This window comes from Hemiscyllium ocellatum, chromosome 8, assembly GCF_020745735.1.
Source record: "Hemiscyllium ocellatum isolate sHemOce1 chromosome 8, sHemOce1.pat.X.cur, whole genome shotgun sequence".
NCBI lineage: Eukaryota > Metazoa > Chordata > Chondrichthyes > Orectolobiformes > Hemiscylliidae > Hemiscyllium > Hemiscyllium ocellatum.
This window is the reverse complement of record NC_083408.1, coordinates 23,429,769-23,453,055: the sequence shown is the minus strand read 5'-3', so window position 1 is coordinate 23,453,055 and position 23,287 is coordinate 23,429,769. Positions and strand designations below refer to the sequence as shown.

General features: G+C 40.9%; 1 protein-coding gene across 2 annotated transcripts in view; it reads right to left on the bottom strand.

The window, feature by feature from the left end:
• Positions 1 to 23,287, bottom strand: part of LOC132818056 (tau-tubulin kinase 2-like) — a 277,076-nt gene that overhangs the window by 68,839 nt on the left and 184,950 nt on the right. For both annotated transcript variants that reach the window (XM_060828686.1, XM_060828687.1), the window contains exons 11-12: positions 19,310 to 19,541; positions 3,728 to 3,939 (exon numbers count right to left, since the gene is read on the bottom strand). In XM_060828686.1, the coding sequence (XP_060684669.1) occupies positions 3,728 to 3,939; positions 19,310 to 19,541 (444 nt within the window). The remainder of the gene's footprint in view (positions 1 to 3,727; positions 3,940 to 19,309; positions 19,542 to 23,287) is intronic.

Here is a 23,287-nt window from a genome sequence, read left to right as displayed (position 1 = left end):
TGTAACAGAGTAGTTGTTGTGGGGTCTTTCCAAATATTGACTGGGAATACTGTAGTTCAAGTAGTTTAGATGGGTCAGTTTTTGTCCAATGTGTGCAGGATGGATTCCTGTGAGGGATAAATAGCTTCCACTTCTTCAAGGCCACAACAGCAACTGCCAAAAACTAACTAAAAATCCAAACCTGTCAAAAACAAATGTAAAACAGTTACAGAAGGTAACTGGAGGTGAAGATTTTCAATATGTTGTTTTATATGCATTATATTTCTGGTGGCCATTCTCATTCCTGAAAAAGTGACAAATCTACTTGTCACTGGATTAACATAGAGGTTTATAAAATCATGAGGGGCATGGATAAGATAAATAGACAAAGTCTTTTCCCTGGGGTCAGGGAGTCCAGAACTAGAGGGCATAGGTTTAGGGTGAGAGGGGAAAGATTTAAAAGGGACCTAAGGGGCAACATTTTCACACAGAGGGTGGTGTGTGTATGGAATGAGCTGCCAGAGGAAGTGGTTGAGGCTGGTACAAATGCAACATTTAAAAAGGTATCTGGATGGGTATTTGATTTAGAAGGGTTTGGAGGGAAATGGGCCAGGTGCTGGCAAGTGGTACTAGATTAGGTTGGGATATCTGGTCGGCATGGACAAGTTGGATTGAAGAGTCTGCTGTACATCTCTGTGACTCAATGATATGGAACAGGCAGGTATATGGAGTTAGGCTGCAGATTAGCCATGATCTCACTTAGTGAAGGAACATGTGAAGGCATATGGTGTACTGGCTTTTATTGTTAGAGGAATTGAGTTCCGGAGTCCTGAGGTCATGTTGCAGTTGTATAAGACTCTGGTGCGGCCGCATCTGGAGTATTGTGTGCAGCTTTGGTCGCCATACTATAGGAAGGATGTGGAGGCACTGGAACGGGTGCAGAAGATGTTTACCAGGATGTTGCCTGGTATGGTAAGAAGATCGTATGAGGAAAGGCTGAGGCACTTGGGGCTGTTTTCATTGGAGAAAAGAAGGTTCAGGGGTGACTTGATAGAGGTGTACAAGATGATTAGGGGTTTAGATAGGGTTGACCATGAGAACCTTTTTCCACGTGTGGAGTCAGATATTACGAGGGGGCATAGCTTTAAATTAAGGGGTGGTAGGTATAGGACAGACGTTAGGGATAGATTCTTTACTCAGCGAGTCGTGAGTTCATGGAATGCCCTGCCAGTAACAGTCGTGGACTCTCCCTCTTTATGGGCATTTAAACGGGCATTGTATAGGCATATGGAGGAAAGTGGGCTAGTGTAGGTTAGGTGAGCTTGGATCGGCGCAACATCGAGGGCCGAAGGGCCTGTACTGCGCTGTAATTTTCTATATTTCTATGTTTCTATGTTTGTGGGATTGACCAGCCTACTTTTGTTCCTGTGGTGTAGTGGTAGTGTCCCTAGTGCCCTACCTCTGAGTCAGGAGGTCTTGGTTCAAGTCTCACCTGCACCAAAGCTGTACTATAATACCTCTGAACAAATTAATTTAAAAATATCCAATATGAAAGGATAACAGCACTCATTCAACTTTAGAAGTACTTAATTGAATAGGAAACTCTTCGAGGCATTCCGAGATTGTGGATTTTGCAAGGCTTCATTTCTTTCTTATGCAGCAGTAGCCATAAGGGTAGTCTGCATGTCTTTGGCAGAGCAGCTCTATATCAGCTCCATAATGTTCCAAAATTGGAAACTTCACTCAAATAAATGGAACACTGTGGCATGTAGCCAGAATGACCAGAATGGCTCTAAAGGTAACGAGGCCTAAATTCAGACCTCTAATGTGTGGCAAACATTGAAAATAAAATTAAATGTATTGTTTCTTTCCTTCATCTGTTCTGCCCCATTAGCTCTGTGTACTAAATGGAAACTACAGAACAAACCAGCTGTAATACCAAAGCGATTGGATTCTAAGTAAGATAATACATTTATCTGCAGCTATTTCAATAGTGTTATAAGTTTATATTTACAATGAGACTTATAAAACTTAATTTTCTGCAACTGGACAATGCACAGGCTGTCCGAGGATATGACTTGTTGGAATAGCAACCAGCGATTAGCACAGCGCACCTGGGGATGAAAAGCAGCAGCGAAACTTCCCTACAAAAGCTAATGGAGTGAGGCCCAGATTGAGCTCAGTCGGAGCAGCAACAAGTGCTGAGCAGAGCAACCCTTAACAGGTTCATAGCTCTTTGAAGGTGGAGTCACAGGTTGACAGAAGAGCAAAGGCTTTTGGATACATTTGCCTTTATTGGTCAGTGCATTGAGTGTAGGAGTTGGGAGGTCATGTTGCAACTGTACAGGACACTTGTTAGGCCACATTCTGGTCTCCCTGACATAGGAGGACGTTGTGAAACTTGAAAAGGTTCAGAAACAATGTATAGGGATATTACCAGGGTTGGAGGGTTTGAACTATAGGGAGCAGCTGAATAGGTTGAATCTTTTTCCACTGGAGCATTGCAGGCTGAGAGGTAACCTTATAGAAGTTTATAAAATCATGAGGGGTATGGATAGGGAAATAGACAAGGTCATCTCCCTCCGGTAGGGGAGTCCTAAACTAGATGGCGTAAGATATAAAAGGGATCTAAGGGGCAGGTTTTTCATGCAGAGGGTGGTTGTGTATGGAATGAGCTGCCAGAAGTAGTGGTGGAGGCTGATACAATTAAAAGGCATGTGAGGGTACATGAATAGAAAGGGTTGAGAGTCAAATCCTGGCAAATGGGACTAGATTAATTTAGGATATTAAGCACTGAGCCACCGTGAGGGTGGCACTGTGGCTAGCACTGCTGCCTCACAGCGGCAGAGACCTGGGATCGATTCCAGCCTTGAGCAACTGTGTGGAGTTCGGAGAAAGTGAGGTCTGCAGATGCTGGAGATCAGAGTAGAGTGTGTGTTGCTGGATAACCATAGCAGGTTAGGCAGCATCTGAGGAGCAGGAGAATCGACGGAGCCCTTCATCAGGAATCAGTCGGTCCTCGTGGATGGAGATGGAGGGGTCTAGGAAAGAGAGGTGGTGTCAGAGATGGTCCAGGTGAATTTGAGGTTGGGGCGGAATGTGTCGAGAAATTCATGAACTGTTCAACCTCCTTGTGGGAGCATGAGGTGCCGCCAATGCAGTCATCAATGTAGCATAAGAAGAGGTGGGGAGTGGTGCCAGTGTTTGCACATTCTCCCCTCGTCTGCATGGGTTTCCTCCAGTTTCCTCCCACAATCCAAACATGTGCATGCTAGGTGGATGGGCCATGCTAAATTATCCCATAGTGTTCAGGTTTCAAAGGAAGGATGTTCCTGGTGACTGCAAATTCCAGAACCAGGGTTTTCAGTCTAAAAGATATAGGTCAGGCCATTTAGAACTGAGAGGAGGAGATTTGTCTTCATCCAGAGAGCAATAAGTCTGTGAAAATCTCTATCACAGAAGGCAGTTGAGGGCAAAATATTGGATGTTATCAGGAAGGAGTTAGATAACATTCTTAAGCTAAAGGGATCATACAGCATAAAGTCTGGCCAATGTAGAGAGTTGGATAATCAGCTATTATCAAATGGCCTACATCTGCTCCTATTTTCTATGCTTCATGTAAGAATAGTGATTTTCTTTTTAATGAACGTCCTAAGAAACAAGTTTCCAATTAATAGATGAGCAGTGCTAAGCATAAATAATTTTCTTGAGTTCTAGATAAGCCAAAGTTGAACAAAGAGACACTTACCAGGCTTCCAAGAATTTATCAGTGCTGGGTTTTGGTTCCAAAGCGATACGTTTTTCAAATTCAAAGCTATGTATGGATCTTAACTTTCTTAATAGAGGGACATCACGATCTGGTTGCAAAGTCTCAGACCTCACCTTCACTGGGGAGCCCAGACTTGGCCCATTTGGAGGCCCATTTCCAGCACCATGGCTGTTTTCTTCTTCTGTAACACCCTGCATTCCAAAATGAAAAGCAGTTTACTGCATTATGTTTCATGATGTTATCCTTTCTCTTTTCACTGTTAACTGTCCAACTACTTAGTGTTTTATTAGTTACTTGTACAGCTGATTTTAACAGACATCTTTTGGGTAAATCATTAAACTGAAATCCTACTCATCGTCTCAGGTGGATTAAAAGAATCACAGTTGGTTCAGCTGTAACAAGTGTTTCTTCAACACAAATAGGCTACAACACAATTGAAGAATTGACACTATTATTTGTAGAACGCAAGCTTTCCTTACCTGGATTGGTTATAGCATGATTCTGGTCCCTTTGGTTTAAATGGTACTCCTATTACATGATTTCTTATAAAGCAAGATCGCACAAGAACAAAACTATTGTGTTATATCACAATAGACTGTATTTGAATTTGTATGGCATATTGGCACATTATTTATGGAAAACACCCACAAGGTACTTAACAACAGTCACAGAAAGAGAAGTCAGTATAGAGGACGTAAAGCTTGATCAAAGACTCGGGTTTCAGGAGCATCTTAACAGAAGAGACATAGCCAGAAAAGTGAAAAAGTTCATGGAGAGGATTCCAGAGGTTTGGGCTAAGCTTCTCCTTTTTTTCTCCAAATCCCTGACTGGCTTGCCCTCCCTATCATTTAATCTCCTTTGGCTTTCAACCCTTCAAGGCATTTATTCTTTTGTGCATCCTCAATTTTAATCACTCCACAATCAGCAGCTGAACTTTCAGTTGTTTAAACCTCTCACTCTGGAATTCAGAGCATGAGCAGGAAGTGGCATTGATACAATTGTTGATGTATTGGATAAATAGGTAAGTAAAGAGACCTGATTAGGACAGGAACAAAGGGAAGTTGTTCAATGTGAAAAGACTTTCAGTTTCTCCTTTAATTACACTTCCTTCCTCCAAGTAAACGATGAGTATATTGCAACATTTTCAGCTTTGCCTGCCACGTTTTGGGTTGAGGGTAATATTCCATGTTTATCAAAAAAGTTAATTGTTACTGTCAAATAAATCTCATTCACAGATGATACAAACATTGGTGGGATGTTAAGTAGTGAGGAGGATAGCCTTAAGATTACTACAGGATGTAGACGGGCTGTTCAGATGGGCCATCAGTGGCAAATCAAATTCAATCTGGATAAATGTGTGGTGATGCACTTGGGCAGGACAATCAAGGCAAGGGAATAAATGATGAATGGTAGGACCCTGGGAAGCACAAATGATCACAGCAACCCTGGCGTGCATGTATACCGGTCCCTTATGGCATCAGGACGAGTGGATAAAGTGGTTAAGATTACACATTCACTGCATAGAGTTTAAAATGAGGGAGGTTAGGCTAGAGCTGTATAACATGTTGGTCAGGTCACATGAAATCCCCACTACAGGACGGATATGACAGCACTGGAGAGGCTGCAGAGGGGATTTACCACAATGTTGCCTGGGCTGGAGAGTTTCAGTTATGAAGACAGATTGGGGTTGTTTTCCATCAAGCAGAGGAGATTGAGATGGGACATGATTGAGATGTATGACATTATCAGGGACATGGATAGCTCATAATGGAAGAAACGTTGCCCTTTGTTTTGGGGGGGGGGGAAATCAATGATTGGGGGGCATGGATTTAAGGTAAAGGACAGAAGTTTAGAGGGGATGTGGGGAAAAGTGTTTTCATTCAAAGTATGGTATAACTCACTGTCTGTAAGGGTGGTAGAGGCAGAAACCCTTCATATTTAAATCATATTTAGATATACACTTACAATGCCAAGGCATACAAGGCTTTGGGCCAACTGCTGGAAAATGGGATTCGGATTGTTAAGTGGTTATTTCTGACCAGTGCAGATACAACAGGCCAAAAGTCCTCTTTCGGTACTGTAGATTTCTCAGATGTCTAATGTTCATCCAGTGTGATTATTCTTAAACTGCAGTTTTAGCCTCAATGCAACTCAACTGGATGCACATTTACATTAAAATTCATCCATTAAAACAAAATATTCATTCAATTAAAAAGCATGAATATTATCTAATATGCATAATTGACCTGAAATTCAGTCTTTTGGAGAATCAGAGATAAATCTGTGTTAGATGAAGCCAAAAGCCACTTATGTCACTATGTTAGAAATGCTACTAAAGCAAAACTGTTTCTTTTATGAAGGAATAAACAGTTATATTTTAAGTATAGGTATTACAGCTAAAATTATAACAAAATTAAAAGTTTAGCAACATGACCCATATTCATAAAAATCAGCTTCGTCAAACACAAATTTAAGTTGGTTAATCAAGGACAATGAAGAGAACAACTTATGCCTTGAGCAATTACTTAATGCTCAGTTTGCCAATGGGGCTCCTCCAATTAGACCAAATGAAAACATAATACCTGCCTTTCAGTTAAAGTAGATGTATTTCTTTTCATTAACTAATAGTTGAAGTAAGTAAATCACATCAGGTAAGCTTCTCTTTTTTTGTACTTTCTGATAAGGGGACGAGCAGGGATGGCAGTGCAGGGTGAGCAATGTTGCTCCTGCATGATGTTTGAGGTGAGGGACACTATTAGTGTCTGATCCAAGTACATCTGCAGTAAGTGCACCCAACTCTTGCTCCTCCAAGACCGTATTAGGAAACTAGAGCATGGGCTGGATGAACTTCAGATCATTTGGGAGGCAAAGTCTGTGATAGATAGGAGTTAAATGCAAGTAGTCACTCCAAGGCACAAAAAAAGCTGGGTAACTGTTAAAAGGGGGAAAAAACAAACAAACAGTCAGTGCAGGGACCCCTGTGGGCATTTCACTGAAAAACAAGTATACCGTTTTGGATACTGTTTGGGGTGGTGGTGGGGGACATACTTACCAGGGGCATGTATTGGGTTGCAGGTTTCTGGCACGAAGTCTGTCCCTGTTGCACAGAAAGGAAGGGGGAGAGGAAAAGAGTGTTAGTCATTGGCAACTCAATAGTTAGAAGGTTTGTTGGGAATGAAAGAGACTCACGGTTGGTGCTTTGCCTCCCTGGTGTCAGGGTCCGTGATGTCTCGAGTTGTGTCTTTGGAGTCCTGAAGGGAGAAGGTGACCAGCCCCATAGATACCAACGATACAGGTAGACAGAGGGATTGGGATGTAAGGCAGGATTTCAGGGAGCTAGGGCAGAAGCTGAGTGCTAGCACAAAAAGTTATTGTCTCTGGTTTGTTACAGGAAAGAAAGGCAAGGAACAGGGACAAATATCAGCTGAACACATGCCCGCAGGGATGGTGGGTTTCAGAAATATGGATAATTGGAGCTCATTCTAGGAAAGGTGGGACCTCTACAAACAGGATGGTCTTCACTTGAACCAGAGGGGTACTAATATTCTGGGTGGGAAATTTTCTAGTGCTATGCAAGTGGGTTTAAACTAGCTCAGCAGGGGGATGGGAACTTGTGGTATAGTTCTAGTGCACAGGGAGGACATGGACAGGATTTCATGGTCACAGGAGCATGCTGGCAGACAGCAAGCTGGTTTGAAGTCTACTTCAATGTCAGCAGCATCTGTAATAAGGTAGGTGAGCTTGCAGCGTGGATAGGTACCTGGAACTTCAATGTTGTGGCCATTTCGAGACATGGATAAAGCAGGGTCAGGAACGGATGATGCAAGTTCCAGGGTTTAGATCTTTCATTACGATCAGGAAAGGTGATACAACAGTAGGTGTGACTTTGTTAGTCAAGGATGGTATAACGGTGGCTGAAAGATCTTTTGATGAGGACTCGTCTACTAAGGTAGTATGGGCTGAGGTTAGAAACAGAAGAGAGGTCACATTTAGGCGGCACGGTGGCACAGTGGTTAGCACTGCTGCCTCACAGCGCTAGGGATCTGGGTTCAATTCCCGCCTCAGGCGACTGACTGTGTGGAGTTTGCACGTTCTCCCCATGTCTGCGTGGGTTTCCTCCGGGTGCTCCGGTTTCGTCCCACAGTCCAAAGATGTGCGGGTCAGGTGAATTGGCCATGCTAAATTGCCCATAGTGTTAGGTAAGGGGTATGGGTGGGTTGCGCTTCGGCGGGTCGGTGTGGACTTGTTGGGCCGAAGGGCCTGTTTCCACACTGTAAGTAATCTAATTGCTGGGGTTTGTTTTTTTAATAGGCTTCCGCAGAGTTCCAGGGATGTGGAGGAGAGGATCAGCAAAATGATTCTGGGTAAGAGTGAAAGGAATAGGGTGGTCATTATGGGGTCTTTAACTTCCCCAACATTGACTGGAAATGCTGTAACTCTAATATGTCGGATGGATCAGTTTTTGTCCAATGTGCGCAGGAGGGCTTCCTGACACAGTATGTTGAAGGGCCACACTGGATCTGGTACTTGGTGATGAACCATGCCAGGCATTTGCTTTAGTGGTAGGTGAGCACTTTGGACAGCGTGACCATAATGCGGTTACATTTAGTTTAGTGATGGAAAGGGATAGGTACATGCCACAAGGCAACAGTTATAGATGGGCAAAGGGTATTTATAATTTGATTAGGCAAGACTTAGGAGGCATAGAATGGGGTAGCAAAATGCAGGGGATGGGGACAATCAAAATGTTGATTGCAAGTCCTTGATAGATATGTCCCTGTCAGGCAGGGAGATAGGGATAAGGTAAGGGAACCATGGTTTACTAAAGGAATTGTATCTCTTGTTAAGACGAAAAGGGAGGCTTATGTGATGTTGAGACAAGCTGGTTCAGATGAGGCAATAGAGAGTTATAGATTAGCTAGGAAGGATTTAAAGAGAGTTAATAAGAGCAAGGAGGTGGCATGCGGGGACTCTAGAATAAAGGGGAACTCAAAGCTTTCTATAGGTATGTGAGGAATAAAAGGATGACTAGGGTAGGAATAGGACCAGTCAAAGAGAGTTGTGAGAAGTTGTGTCTGGAGATCAGAGAGATGCTTAGCAAATATTTCGCATCTGTTTTCACTCAGGAAAAGAATGTTGTACAGGAGAAGACTGTGATACGGGCTATTGGACTAGAAAGGATTGAGGTTAGTAATGAAGAGGTGTTATCAATTCTAGAAGGTGTGAAAGTAGATAAGACTCCTGGGCCAGGTGGGATTTGTCTGAGGATTTTCTGGGAAGCTAGGGAGGAAATGACAGAACCTTTGGCCTTGATCTTTGAGTTGTCTTCGTCTACAGGTTTAGTACCAGAGGAATGGAGGATGGCAAATGTTGTGCCCTTGTTCGAGAAGGGCAATAGAAATGAACCAGATAATTATAGACCAGTGAGCCTTACGTCTATTGTAGGAAGAGTTTTGGAAAGGATTACAAGAGAAAGGATTTATATTCATCTAGCAAGCAGCAGTTTGATTAGAGATAGTCAACATGGTATCGTCAAGAGCAGGTCACGTCTCACAGTTTTTTTTTAAGAAGGTGACCAAACATGTGGATGAGGGTAGGGAAGTTGACATGTGTACATGGATTTCAGTAAAGCCTTTGATAAGGTTCCACATGGTAGACTTTTGGAGAAAATGCAAAGGCATGGGATTGAGGGTGATTTAGCAGTTTGGGTTAGAAACTGGGCTTTCTGTAATAAGACAGCAAGTAATGGTTGTTGAAAAATATTCAGCCTGGAGTCTGGTTCCTAGTGGTATGCTACAAGGATTTGTTTTCAGACCCTGCTGTTTGTCATTTTCATAAATGAGTAAGACGCAGGCATAGGTGGATGGGTAAGTAAGTTTGCAGATGACACTAAAGTCAGTGGAGTGGTGGAGAGTGTGCAAGAATGTTGCAGGGGGACTTGGCTAAACTGCAGAATTGGGCTGAGAGGTGGCAAATGGAGTTTAATACAGCTAAATGGGAGGTGATTCACTTTGGGAAGAATAACAGAAAGGCAGAATACTAGAGCTGAAAATGTGTTGCTGGAAAAGCGCAGCAGGTCAGGCAGCATCCAAGGAACAGGAAATTCGACGTTTCGGGCATAAACCCTTCATCAGGAACATGGAATTTCCTGTTCCTTGGATGCTGCCTGACCTGCTGTGCTTTTCCAGCAACACATTTTCAGCTCTGATCTCCAGCATCTGCAGACCTCACTTTCTCCAGGCAGAATACTAGATCAATGGAAAAATTGTTGGTAGTGTGGATGTGCAGAGCAATCTTGGTGTCCATGTACATAGATCCCTGAAAGTTGCCACCCAAGTTGATAGTGCTATTAAGAAAGCATATGGTGTATTAGGTTTTACTGGTAGAGGGATTGAGTTCCAGAGCAGTGATGCCATGTTGCAATTGCACGAAATGCCAGTGCGTCCACACTTGGAATATTATAGATTTATAGATTATAGATTACTTACAGTGTGGAAACAGGCCCTTTGGCCCAACAAGCCCACACCGACCCGCCGAAGCGCAACCCACCCATACCCCTTAACTAACACTACGGGCAATTTAGCATGGCCAATTCACCTGACCCGCACATCTTTGGACTGTGGGACGAAACCGGAGCACCCGGAGGAAACCCATTACAGGAAGCATTGGGAAAGGTGCACAGGAGATTTACCAGGATGCTGCCTGGTCTGGAGGGAAGGTCTTATGAGGAAAGTCTGAGAGACTTGGAGAGAAGGCGGCTAAGAGGGGATTTAATAGAGACATGCAAGCTGATCAGAGGATTAGATAGAGTGGACAGTGAGAGTAGTTTTCCTAGGATGATGCCGTTGGCTTGTACGAGGGAGCATAGCTGCAAATTGAGGGGTGATAGATTTAAGACAGATGTCAGAGGCAGGTTCTTTACACACAGAGTGGTAAGGGCATGGAATGCCCAGCCTGCCAATGTAGTTAACTCAGCCACATTAGGGGCATTTAACCAGTCCTTGAATAAGCATATGGCTGATGACAGGATAGTGTGGGGTGATGGGCTTAGATTAGTTCACAGGTCGGCGCAACATCGAGGGCCGAAGGACCTATTTTGTTCTGTGTTATTCTATGTTTGATAATGAGTAAAGTCATTCACATCAAACAACTTTCCTCACTATGCCTTTAGATTAGATTTTTAGATTAGATTAGATTACGTACAGTGTGGAAACAGGCCCTTCGGCCCAACAAGTCCACACTGACCCTCCGAAGAGCAACCCCTACCTTTACCCCTTCACCTAACACTATGGGCAATTTAGCATGGCCAATTCACATCTTTGGACTGTGGGAGGAAACCGAATCACCCAGAGGAAACCCACGCAGACACGGGGAGAATGTTCAAACTCCACACAGACAGTTGCCTGAGGCGGGAATTGAACCCGGGTCTCTGGCGCTGTGAGGCAGCACTGTGCCACCTTGCTGCCCCTATTGACTGAAATTCTCTTTTGGAATTAATCACAGGGAAATCATAGAAAATGCTGTTTTATAACAAAAGGTTATCAAGCAATATTTTATTAAGCCTCTGGTTTACCGCAACTATTGTATCTTCCTGTTCTTAAAGTGTGATGTATTTGGGAAGGATTCACAGGCTGTTTGAAAGACCGCAGTGAACACATGGTTCAGATGGTTACAGAGACTGAACGAGTCAAAGAACAATGAACAAAGAGAAGCACAGCATAAGAACAGGCCCTTCGGCCCCTAAGCCTGTGCCGAACATCATGCCCTAAACTGAACTGAAAAAAAAATGAACCTTTTGCACTTATTCGGTCCATATCCCTGTATTCCCTCCCTATTCATGTAACCATCCAGATGCCTCTTAAATGTTGCCAACGTGCCTGCTCCCACCATCTCTTCTGGCAGTGCATTCCAGACTCCTACCACCCTCTGCATGAAAAACCTCCCTTGCACTTGACCCTGAAACCTTTCTCCCTCTCACCTTGAACCTGTGCCTCCTTGCAATTGATACTTCAACCCTGGAAAACAGCTTCTGATGATCAGCTGCCATCTTTACAGTGGAAACACCCTTGGCTTTTTAACCTTTCCTCTTAGTCAATTCCCTCAAGTCCATGTAATATCCTACTGAATGTTCTCTGCACTCTCTCCAAATCTTCCATGTCCATCTGGTAGTGTGGCGACCAAAAATGCACATAAGACTCCAAATGCGATCTAACATATAGTTGTGATATGCACTTTGAATTTTGCAGTAGTGGAGGTCTATGATTTAAGCTATAAAAAAAGTGAGAGAACGAGAAAGAAATACAGGGTATCAATTTTGAATTATTGATTGCAGAGGCCAAGGACAGAATATGGGAAGTTCTTTTGTGAAAGGGAAAATATAGATAGCTCATTTAGACAGCTGACGATGTTGTGATGGGATTAATAACCAGACTCTTGCTATCTTTTCTGTGACCTAGATCTTTTATTATTTATGTTAAAAGCAGATTCTGCTTAACTAAACTGATTCAATTTTTTGATGAAGTAACCAAATGCATTGATGGCGTGATGAGATGTCTCTCATTTGTCCTTTGAGGTATTTATGTTCATCTTCTGAGGTATTTAGCTGGTATCCAATGGGTCCTTAGGTTACTACTAAGGAGATCTATCCTTCATAACTTCACTGCAGATAGGGTAAGATACTGCAGACTAACTGAGTTATTAATTTGGACAAATTATGAATTCTTTGTGATGTCCTTGTAGCACATCCTCTGACCACCACAAGTATATACTCCAGACAGTGGTCCTCTGTGGAAGATGCCTTTTAGTGAGCAAGTCTCAGGCATTCTGGCTACATGGCCAATCCAACTCAGTTGTGACTGGCTTGGTAGGGTATGAGCATTTGCAAACCAGCTCAGTTGAGCCGAGTACATCAGTGTCTGCAATTTTGGCTTATCACCTGGTCTTCAGAAGCTTCTAAAGGCAGCTGAAGTGAATGTAATTGATCCTCTTGACTCTGCACCAGTGTCATGCATTGATCAAAATGGGCAGGACATTTGCTCTAGACTTTCAGTTTGATGGGCTGATTTGTTCCTCCTTGCTCCCAGATGGCACTCAGTCTGTGAAAGGCTAAGCTCGCTTTGGCAATTCATGAAAATATTTATTTGTTAACAGTGTGCTCCCAAGATAAGCGAATTTACCTATTGCTGACAAGTTGCTGTAATGGACTGAAACACTGGGCTCAACATAGGGCTTTTGAACAGGCTGGTATATTTAGCCAGTATTCTTCATGCTGATTATCAAATGCAACACGCACCTTAAAGTGCTGCACCAACTTGTGAACAAAGTTAGAATTTATGAAATAACAGAGACAATAGCACAATTGGCTATATGATTGGAATCTTATACATGGATGAATTTAGAGTAGGAGGATGTCACTCAGTCCATCAAGCTTGCTACATCATTCACTAAAATCATGGTTGATCGGACTACTCCACATTCCTGATTTTTGGCTAACCCCAATAACATTTCACCTCCTTGTTTATCAAGCATCAATCTCCACCTTCATTAGAAAGATTCAAGAATACTGTTTTCAAGGAAGCACTCCAAAGACTCATCGCCCCCAGAGAAAGAAATTCTGCATTCTGCTCACCTCTGGCCGAAATGGGTAAGCCTTTCTTTTTTAAAATAGTGGCCCTTAGATGTCAAATTTCCCACAAGAGGAAACACAGGCAACCTGTCAGCATCTCATATGCTTAAATCAAATCATCTCTCATTCCTCCAAACATTTGCAAATACTATAACAAATAAGGAGCAGGCCATTCCACCCATCAAGTCTGCTCTATCATTCAGTAAAGATTATGGCTGATCTAAAAAAAAATTTGACTCTACTTACCTATCTTTTCACCACAACGTTTGACTCCCATACTGATTAACACTCAGTTTATCTCAGGCTTGAATGCACTTACCAATTCAGCCTCAACAGCTCTCTGCAGTAAAGAATTCGACAGATGTTCTACCCTCAGACAGATGAGGAGGTATTTCGTCTGTCTTAAATGAATTACACCTGACTCTCAGATTATGAATCTTAAAGTCTCCCACAGGAGAAAGTGAGGACTGCAGTTGCTGGAGATTAGAGTTGAGTCAGTGGTGCTGGAAAAGCACAGCTGGTCAGGCAGCAGCCGAGGAGCAGGAAAATCGACGTTTTGGGCAAAAAACCTTTCATTAGGGACTAGAACACATGGACTATTAATTGGGTATTTACAAGAGGTTATAATAGAATTCCCCAGTGATTAATGCTCAAACTCTTGTATCCCCGAATAAATACTAGGAACCTTGGTTTATAGGATACAATTTCAAAACTTGTGATGACAAAAAAATTTGAAATTATTGTGAACTGTGAGGAGGCTAGTGCGCAGCTTCAACAAGGATATAAGCAAGTTGATGGTAGCAGATTAAACTCAACATAGAAGTGTGAAGTGATACATTTTGGTAGGAAGAATATGGAAAGATAATACAAAATAAAGGATAAAATTCAAAAGTCAGAGGAGCAGATGGACCTGGTTGCACATGTGCACAGATAAATGAAGGTAACAGAACAGTTTGAAAGAGTTGTAAATAAAGCATACAGGATCACAGGCTTTATTAACAGAGGCACAGAATACAAAATCAAGGAAGATTAATCATTCTCGACTAATCACCTTTAGTGGCTCTGATAGAAGGATAGATATTGATAAAGACAATCATAACTCTCACTTGTGCTCAAATAATGCCATAAATCTTTTGCATCTATTTGCGCAAACATGGACTTCACTTGAAAAACGATTTTGCAGTACTAGAACACTGCTTTAAGACTTGTTGTAGTGGACAACCCACATTCTGGACTCAAGTCTAGCAGGGGGAACTTGAATTCAGAGTCTTCTGTCGTGGTGCTCAATGTGTTACCACTAAAAGCCATGGCCTAACACTCATAAGAGCATAACTTCACTCACCATATTCCCTGATGCTTTATTGTATGTTACATTGCATTGATCAATACAGTAAAATGTGAGGTCTGCAGATGCTGGAGATCAGAGCTGAAAATGTGTTGCTGGTTAAAGCACAGCAGGTCAGGCAGCATCCAAGGGACAGGAAATTCGACGTTTCAGGCCAGAGCCGGGCTCTGGCCCGAAACGTCGAATTTCCTGTCCCTTGGATGCTGCCTGACCTGCTGTACTTTAACCAGCAACACATTTTCAGCATTGATCAATACATCCTGTAGTTTACCACAAGCAAACCCATGAAGGATCCATTGGTTAAGGATCATTCATTACCTTGGCACAAAAAAGTGGTCATGTTAGGACAAGATCCTGACCGAAAGGACAAGGAATACTATTCTGACATTGCTGTCTTTGCGGACTCTAAATAGAATGATCTGTCAGAAACTATTTCACATTTAACAGAAAATTGTTCTTACTACAGTTAATTTCAATGGCTTCCCAAAGACATCGAACAGATGTTACTCAAAAATGTTTGCTACACAAATGTTGAATCCAGTTCTTACAAGACAGAAACTGCTTCTGGAAAAGCAGATATAGTAGTTACCAAAACATACACTAAAACAGAGAATATTTTCCACAGAAACTAATGGAGACTTATCTCGTATCTACAAACAGCTCAATTCTAATTTGATTAGTACCTGAAACAAATGACCAATTACTGTCCAGCAATAATCTGAATTACACCTTACAATTGAAATATAATTCAACAAAATTATATTCGAACCATTACATCATGAGCTCCACGTGGCACAAATGAGTTACAGTTAGTAATTAAGTTCTGAAAATTGCGAGCGAATCCAGAACTTGAGACATTGATATAATTAAGATGCAATTGATATAATTAAGCCAATACAAGTACAAGTAAACAATTTTTAAAAGTCACATGTAAAAATAGTGAAGGTATCCTTTATTTCATATTGTGCAGTTTTTCCACCAGATACCTGTATTTGTTTCTAGCTCCCTTCCTACCTCCACCACATATAAGACCATAGGGTGTTAGACAACTGCAAAACAATGGATTCTCTTGCTTTAGTGAAACACAATCTTTACTGTATTGGATTTTAGGCTATGCACCATTTCAAACTTATTGTTCACTCATCCTGACTAGATTTCTAAACAAACCTAGCTAGCCTGTCCAAACCTTCTTCATAACACAACCTCCCGTTATAGATATGAACTGAGTAAACCTTCTCTGGATTTACAGCAATCCTTCCCTAAATAAAGAAATCAATACTGTACATAGAACTCCAAATGCAGTCTCAGCAGTTCTCCATATAACTGAAGCATAATCTATCTACTTTTGTATTCAATTCTTCTCAAAACCAGGACATTTTGTTCGCTTTCCTAATTACTGCACCCGCATATTAATCTTTTGGGGCATTTCAAACACAAGGTCATTAAAAGCCCTCTACATTTCAAGAGTTCTTCAACCTCGCATATAAATAATAAGCTTTTTATTATTTTTCCTGCCAAAGTGGACAATTTCACATTTCCCAACCTTGTTGCCCATTTGCCAGACCTTTGCTCACTGGTTAAATTATCCTTCCCTTTTTGAGCCTCACTGATGTTCTTCTACCTGTCTTTGTGTCATCAATAAACTTAGCATTCATATCTTCAGTCCTCTCACCCAAATACTGGGGCACACATCAGTGTTGAGTCACTGCACTGATCCTGTGTTGGAGCAGCACTCATTCTGTCAAGCCAGAGTACTTAGTCACACTCCTAACATATGCCTTGTTGATGGTGAACAGGCTTTGGAGAGTCGGGAGGTGAGTTACTCACTGTACAATTCCCAGGCTCTGGACTGCTCTTTCAGCCACAGTACTTATCCAGCTGGCCCAGTTTAGCTTTTGGTCAATAGTAACCTTCTGGATGCTGATAGTCCTGAATTATGTGATTATAATTTTATTGAATATCGAAGGGAGATGGTCATTGGCAACACTGAAGTGTCAAGCCGCTTAACTGTAGCTTAGCAATGCCCACTCATGAGCATTGTCCAAGCCTGCCTGCATAAGAACACAGACTGCATCAGTACCAGATGAGTTATTATCAGTGTTGAACATTGTGCAATCATCAGTAAACATCTCTACTTTCTGACCTTCATGAGGCAGCTGAAGATGATTATATCAAGGATAATATCCTGAGTTCTTCTGTAGCAATGTCTCACGATATGACATTTGACCTCCAACAACCACCACTTTGTGCTAATAATTCCAATCAGGGGAAAGTTATCCCCTTGATTCTCAGTGACTCCAGTTTTGACAGCCCTCCTTGATTCCATATTCAGTTAAATGCTTTGAGTTTAAAGGGAGTCATTTCATCTCACCCCTGATTTAAGCCCTTTTACCCATGCTTAGACAAAGGCTATGATTACATCAGAAACTTAGCGGTGCAGATGGAACCAAATTAAGCAGATGTTGCCGAGCGGTGCCATTTGTCAAGGATACCTTTTATCAATTTACTGATGACTGACAGCACTCTAAGTGAATTGAAATTGGTTGGGTTCAATTGTCCTGCTTTTTGTCAAGACGTAGCTCTGTAATTTTCCATATTATTAGGCAACTGAAAATGTTACTGCTGTACTGGGACTGTCTAGCTAGGGGCACAGTCAATTCTGGAGTATAAGTCCTCAGTACTAATTCTGAAATGTTGTCAGGGCCCACAGCCTTTGTAGTACCTTGCATCTTAAAGCCTTTCTTGATATCATGTAGAGTCACTTCAAATTGGCTAAAGGCTACTATCCATGGTGCTGGAGACCTCAAGTGAAGGCCAAGGCAGATCATCAAATCAACACTTCTAGTTGAAGATGGTTGCAAATATTTCTTTTGAATTGATATGCTGAGCTTGTGCATAAGCTGACAATGAAGAGGAGGATATTTGTGGAGTGTCCTCCTCATCCATTTAGTTGTTTAGTCGTCTGTGTAAGGACCAGTCTGTTTTGTTGGTGTGCAATCTGTAAATGAGTAGATGGGAGAGGAAGATTGCTCTCATGCAGGCACATGAGTTCAGAACACTCATTGGATTGCATAATAATGTTACAACATGGCGGTGAGCCCTTCTGCTAATTAAACCAAACACACAGAAAAGCTCACCTCGCCCCGTAATCTGTTAAAGTATGATTAGATTGGATTAGATTAGATTACTTACAGTGTGGAAACAGGCCCTTCGACCCAACAAGTCCACACCAACCCACTGAAGCGTATACCACCCAGACCCATACTCCTACATTTACCCCTTCATCTAACACTACGGGCAACTGAGCATGGCCAATTCACCTAACCTGTAAATTTTTGGATTGTGGAAGGAAACCAGAGCACCTGGAGGAAACCCACGCAGACACGGGGAGAATGTGCAAACTCCACACAGAGAGTCGCCTGAGGTGGGAATTGAATCCGGGTCTCTGGCGCTGTGAGGCAGCAGTGCTAACCACTGTGCCACCATGTCGCCCATGAGAGACAGAGAACGCCCCAAATTCCACTATTTAAAGAAAAATATCAATTTTATTCTTTAATTCTAAAAGTGAACATTAAACAACAACTATTTACAACTCTGAACCTCCTTTCCCTCGAATGTCTGTTATCCATCTCTCACTCTATAACAATATACTGATCCAATAAAAGCCCCTATTAAAACTATATTAAATTTTCAAAACCAGAGAGCGGCTGTCATCCTCTGTGTTGGTCTTGGTCCTCTTCTGCTGCAGACCTCCCTGGATCATCTTTGGTCTTTTGCTGCAATGATGTTGCACATGAAAAAGATACCTTTGATAGAATGTGTTTTGGATGGCATTCTCTCTCTTTCTAGATGGCAGGTTGTCACTCACTCTCTGGCTAACTCTCCAAACACCGGTTTATTTATACCTCAAACATTGGATTGCCTCATTGATTCAATGTTGTCAAAACAGTAAAATTCAAATTTGATTGGGTTTTAGCATCCTGGGGCATAATTTAAACTGATTAGTTAAATTCAAATGGTGGTTAAAATAATTGAGGCATCTAGTTTACAGTCAAAGATTACACATTTTCAATTTTCCAGTACATTCTGGAAATATGTCACATGACAGTTGTCTGCAAACTTTCACTACCAAAACAGTCTTCACTCTCTCTTAAAAGGTACAGTACACAGCTTCAATTTCATAATAATAACAAAGCCATAAACAGTACCATTCAGGGACACTAAAAATCAACAAACAAAATAATCTAAGTCCAATTTAATAATAGCTCAAATCACTACTTTGCATCATCTGTCCAAGGTTTTGTTCTTGCTCGCCCTTGAAAATATCTAGATAATAGATAATATATCTGTATATATCCGTTAGCATACCTGCACTGATAAAATGATACCTTGTAACTTAAAAAGTAGAATGGCTCTCTGTCAATGGTGGGAAAAATGGAAGGCTATATTCGGGTCATTTCCATACATGAACAGAGCTTCAAATATCTTTTCATGAAAGTGGCAAACATGAATATATTTCAAAAATATTATGATCTCTACAATTTCCTATCATCTCTACCATCCTCGTCTGAGACGCTGAAACCCAGTTTACCTTACAGCCAGTCGTCTTCATTTTGTTTCTATTAATGTCCATTTCTTCCCAAACATCCTTCTCCCCAACATAAGGAACTTGAGGGTTATGGGCTTCTTGCATTTCTGCCATTCTTTCAGGACTAATGATGCCTGGAACAACATTCTCGCCATCGCTAAGCTGTTCATCCTGCAGTACCTCATCAGTATTTTCTTTCATCAGATCTCCTGGCACCAGTGAAGCATTAGCAATTCTGTGGAAATATAAGTGGCAAGATATTTTATATAGTTGATTTTCCAGAAGACAGAAAGAAAAATAGAAATTTCCAAAATTGATTAACGTGTTTCTTGAGTGCGTACTTGTGTGACTGACAGTGACAAAGATACCTTTCATGTGGTTTGGAATGCATTGTCTTTATGAAATATGGAAGCAGATTTAATTTTCGAAAGTCAAGTGGATATATTAATTGAACAGGAAGTGCAGAACTACGAGGAAAGAGGAGTGATGGCTCATCAGGGAGCTCTTTCAATGCGTCAACATTGGTACAAAGGTTTATTGGCCTTTTTATGCTCAAAGCTGGAATTGCACATGAAATACTGTCCTGAAATTATTCAGTAAGTCACAGTGAATGAACATTTCTATTTATGGATATTACAACATATATTTGCAAAATCCTATTACAAATCAGATGCTTTTGAATAGCCAACACGCATGACAAAATGTTGTCATAATTTGTTTTTGCACGTCAATTTTAATGATTATTTTAGTGATATTTTTGTCACAGTCAGGAGTCTTGCCTCAGCTGTATCATTCTTTGCAAAACATCTTGCAAATGAACTCTCAATAACACTGCTAATGGTCAACTAATTTTCTTCAGCTGGTTAACTGTCAAGAGGATGGCCTCTATGATTCACAACTGAGGGTACACCTCTGCGTTCACTGACATTTCAGCCAATGTTCCACTCAGATTGCCAATTTTGGCCCCAGGCCATGAAAGTGGTAGGATGCTACACAGCATAATGGGGAGGAGACACCAAGCAGTTATTTATTGTCTGCTTTAACTGCCTGTGAGTAGCACAGAATATTTTGTGAATCACAGAAGCATAAGAACATATTGGGAATCAAATGTTTTGATACGCTAATTGCTTAGCTGTGGGAAAGAAATAAATTACAACAGATTTTTCCTACATGACAGATGCAAAGTATCATATCTGGTACATAAGGAACACACCTTTCCTACAAAATGGTTAAGTGATCATAAAAACCAAAAGAACTGCGGATGCTGCAAGTCTGTCAGTTCTGAAGAAGGATCACCGGACCAGAAACATTTACTCTGATGTTTCTTCACAGATGGATGCCAGATGTGAATTTTTCCAGCAATTTCTGTTTTTGTTTCTGATTAAATGACCATAATATATTGTTCTATTGTTGTGAAATAACTGGAAGCAAGTAAACATGATGGGAAAATAATAAAATAATATCTCCTGTTTAGAACAAGTCATCAACATGAAGTCAAAGAATCTAACATCCCGCCTCATTAAAAGGACAAGCTAGAATATTAATGTAAGACATTTTGGGGACTAAAATGATTAGGTTTTAAGCTCTTTGATTGCTTGGTAGTTTAGCAAATTTTAAATCAAGAATGGCAGGGACATGCCTACAATTTCACAAATTGGGTTAACTACTAGGAAACAAAGGGATTGTGAAAAAATTAAGAGGACACTTTGTGCACTTCTTCGTGGCTGCAACAATAAGTTGCAGAGGCTTGGAACCAAAGCACTTACACAAAAACTGGTACTGCATGCGAGATGATTTAACGAACAAAGGGTTTTGTGATGGGAGGGGAATGATGGAAGAATTTTAAAGCAAAGTAAGGAAAACATTTTGCTTTAACAGCAAATTGTACAAAAAACTTTTGTGTTTGCAAACTTGTATGATTTAAGAGAAGAGAACTATGTTCCCACACACAGTACAGCATCCAAGTTATGTTGAAGAAAATTTAAGAAATCAAAAAAATAATGTTCCATTTTGTGTTCATGTAGCAATGCAGGAATTTATGATCATAATAATGCAGTCAAGTTTAGTAATCTGCTTTGTAAAAGCTTAATGTGCTTTCTCTCTTTTGTTTCGATAAAGGTGCTACTATAAATGTGAGTAAATATTAATATCGGATTTGAGCCAAAGAATAATAATTGTATCTAGTTCCCTTCCCTAACAACACGGCAAGACTGTTCAAAATATTAACAAATTGCACTTGGCATTGGTAATATGTTTCAGTATTTCAGGATGTATCAACGGTAGTTTGAGATGACTTCTAGTTTCTTTGTGAGCAAAACTTTTAGATAACCTTATACAGACCAGTAACTAAATGTTTCAGGAGACTAGCTGAAACAGTCTTAAAATAATATATTGTGAATTCATAGATCTCAACAACATGCCCACGAGCAATCTCTATTTGGAGCCCAAAAAGCCCAAATCACCCCAACAATACAACAATGAGCCAATCTGGAGTTCAGACGTACCTATCCATCAGATTGCCTAGGCAACAATGCAAGTCTGCAAATTCCATTCTGTCTGGGCAGGGTACAGTTCAGCCCTAGAAACGATCAAATTACCTATTCCTTGAACACTCTGCTATAATCTGATGCGGTTTCAAAAACCTTCCCCTTGACATATCTTTGGGCTTTTGTCCCAATTCTCCCTATTTGTAAGGAATTTGGGCACACACTCAACAGACATTTATTTACTCCTCAACATCTCCTGTAAAAAATGGCAGTTCTTTAGAAATGCAGGTTTTGCTGGTAGTTTGTGTTATTCATCCAGAATTGGCCACCTATTATTCCCAACCTCACTCCTCCCAAACCACCAAATTGTCATGACATCACCAAATACCAAAACCATATAATCCAATTTGTGATTAATATTTTAAAAACTTATTTTCAGACTTTCTTCCCTAAAGGGTGAACCAAATAGGTTTTAGGACATTGCTGAAGTTTTATAGTTCCCATTACTAGCACCAATTTTTTTTTCTCAATTCCAAATTTTATTTGATTGAATTTAAATTGCTCAATTTCCAGTGGCAGGCTTTGAACTCTGCCTCAAGAACATTCTGTTGAGCTTCTGGATTACTAGTTTGATAACAATTACCATGTTACCATTTCCTATCAGTTATCGCCAATTTAATATATATGTCACTTGGTTTAAAAATATTATGAAAAATCACATTAAGACCGAACCACCTTTTAGATAGGATTCCCTATACAAGTTTCTCTATAAACCTCACTTCATCTGCACTGTTGTTATTGCTCTATTCCAAACTAAGTCTCAGTATTGTTTCATGCCTATGTTTCTTTCATTTAGTGTATCTTTTACACTGCTTTAGAACAGTGTTTGCCAAATGTTTTCCCATTGCGACCCCATTTAAAGGCTCAAAAATTAGTACGACCCCTCAATGAACCACTGCAGCAGAGGGGGAAGGGAAGTCAGTGTATGAGAACATGGTGCAGAGGAGAAAACTCCTGGAGAAAAGAGGAGGAACTCCACTGTGGCCTTTGTTGGCTCAGAATCTCTTCCCCCAAGGTTTTAGTTCACAACCTACTTGGGATCCTAAAACCACTTTGGGAACCCCTGCCTTAGAATGTGTTCAGTAATGTGAATACTTCCCTCTCCCTTTGGTTTGTTAATGTTACTTCCTGAATAGGAGACAGCAAATGATCAGCTCCATAACTGGCATTACAATTCTTTAATCAGTTGCACGTATATTCAGGGAATACAGTCAAAGACACTGGAATAAAGTGCAATTTATCTTTGGTGACGTTTGAAATGACTGGATACTGCAGCTTGACTTGAAAGTCAACATGTACATGCTGAAATAAAATTTGTTTTATACTTATTCCATGAGTGGGAAAATGATATTTTATTCTGACTGTGTTCAGCGTCATATTCTATGTACTCTTTCACTGTTTTTGCTATTTAACAAATGAAATAAGATAAACCTTA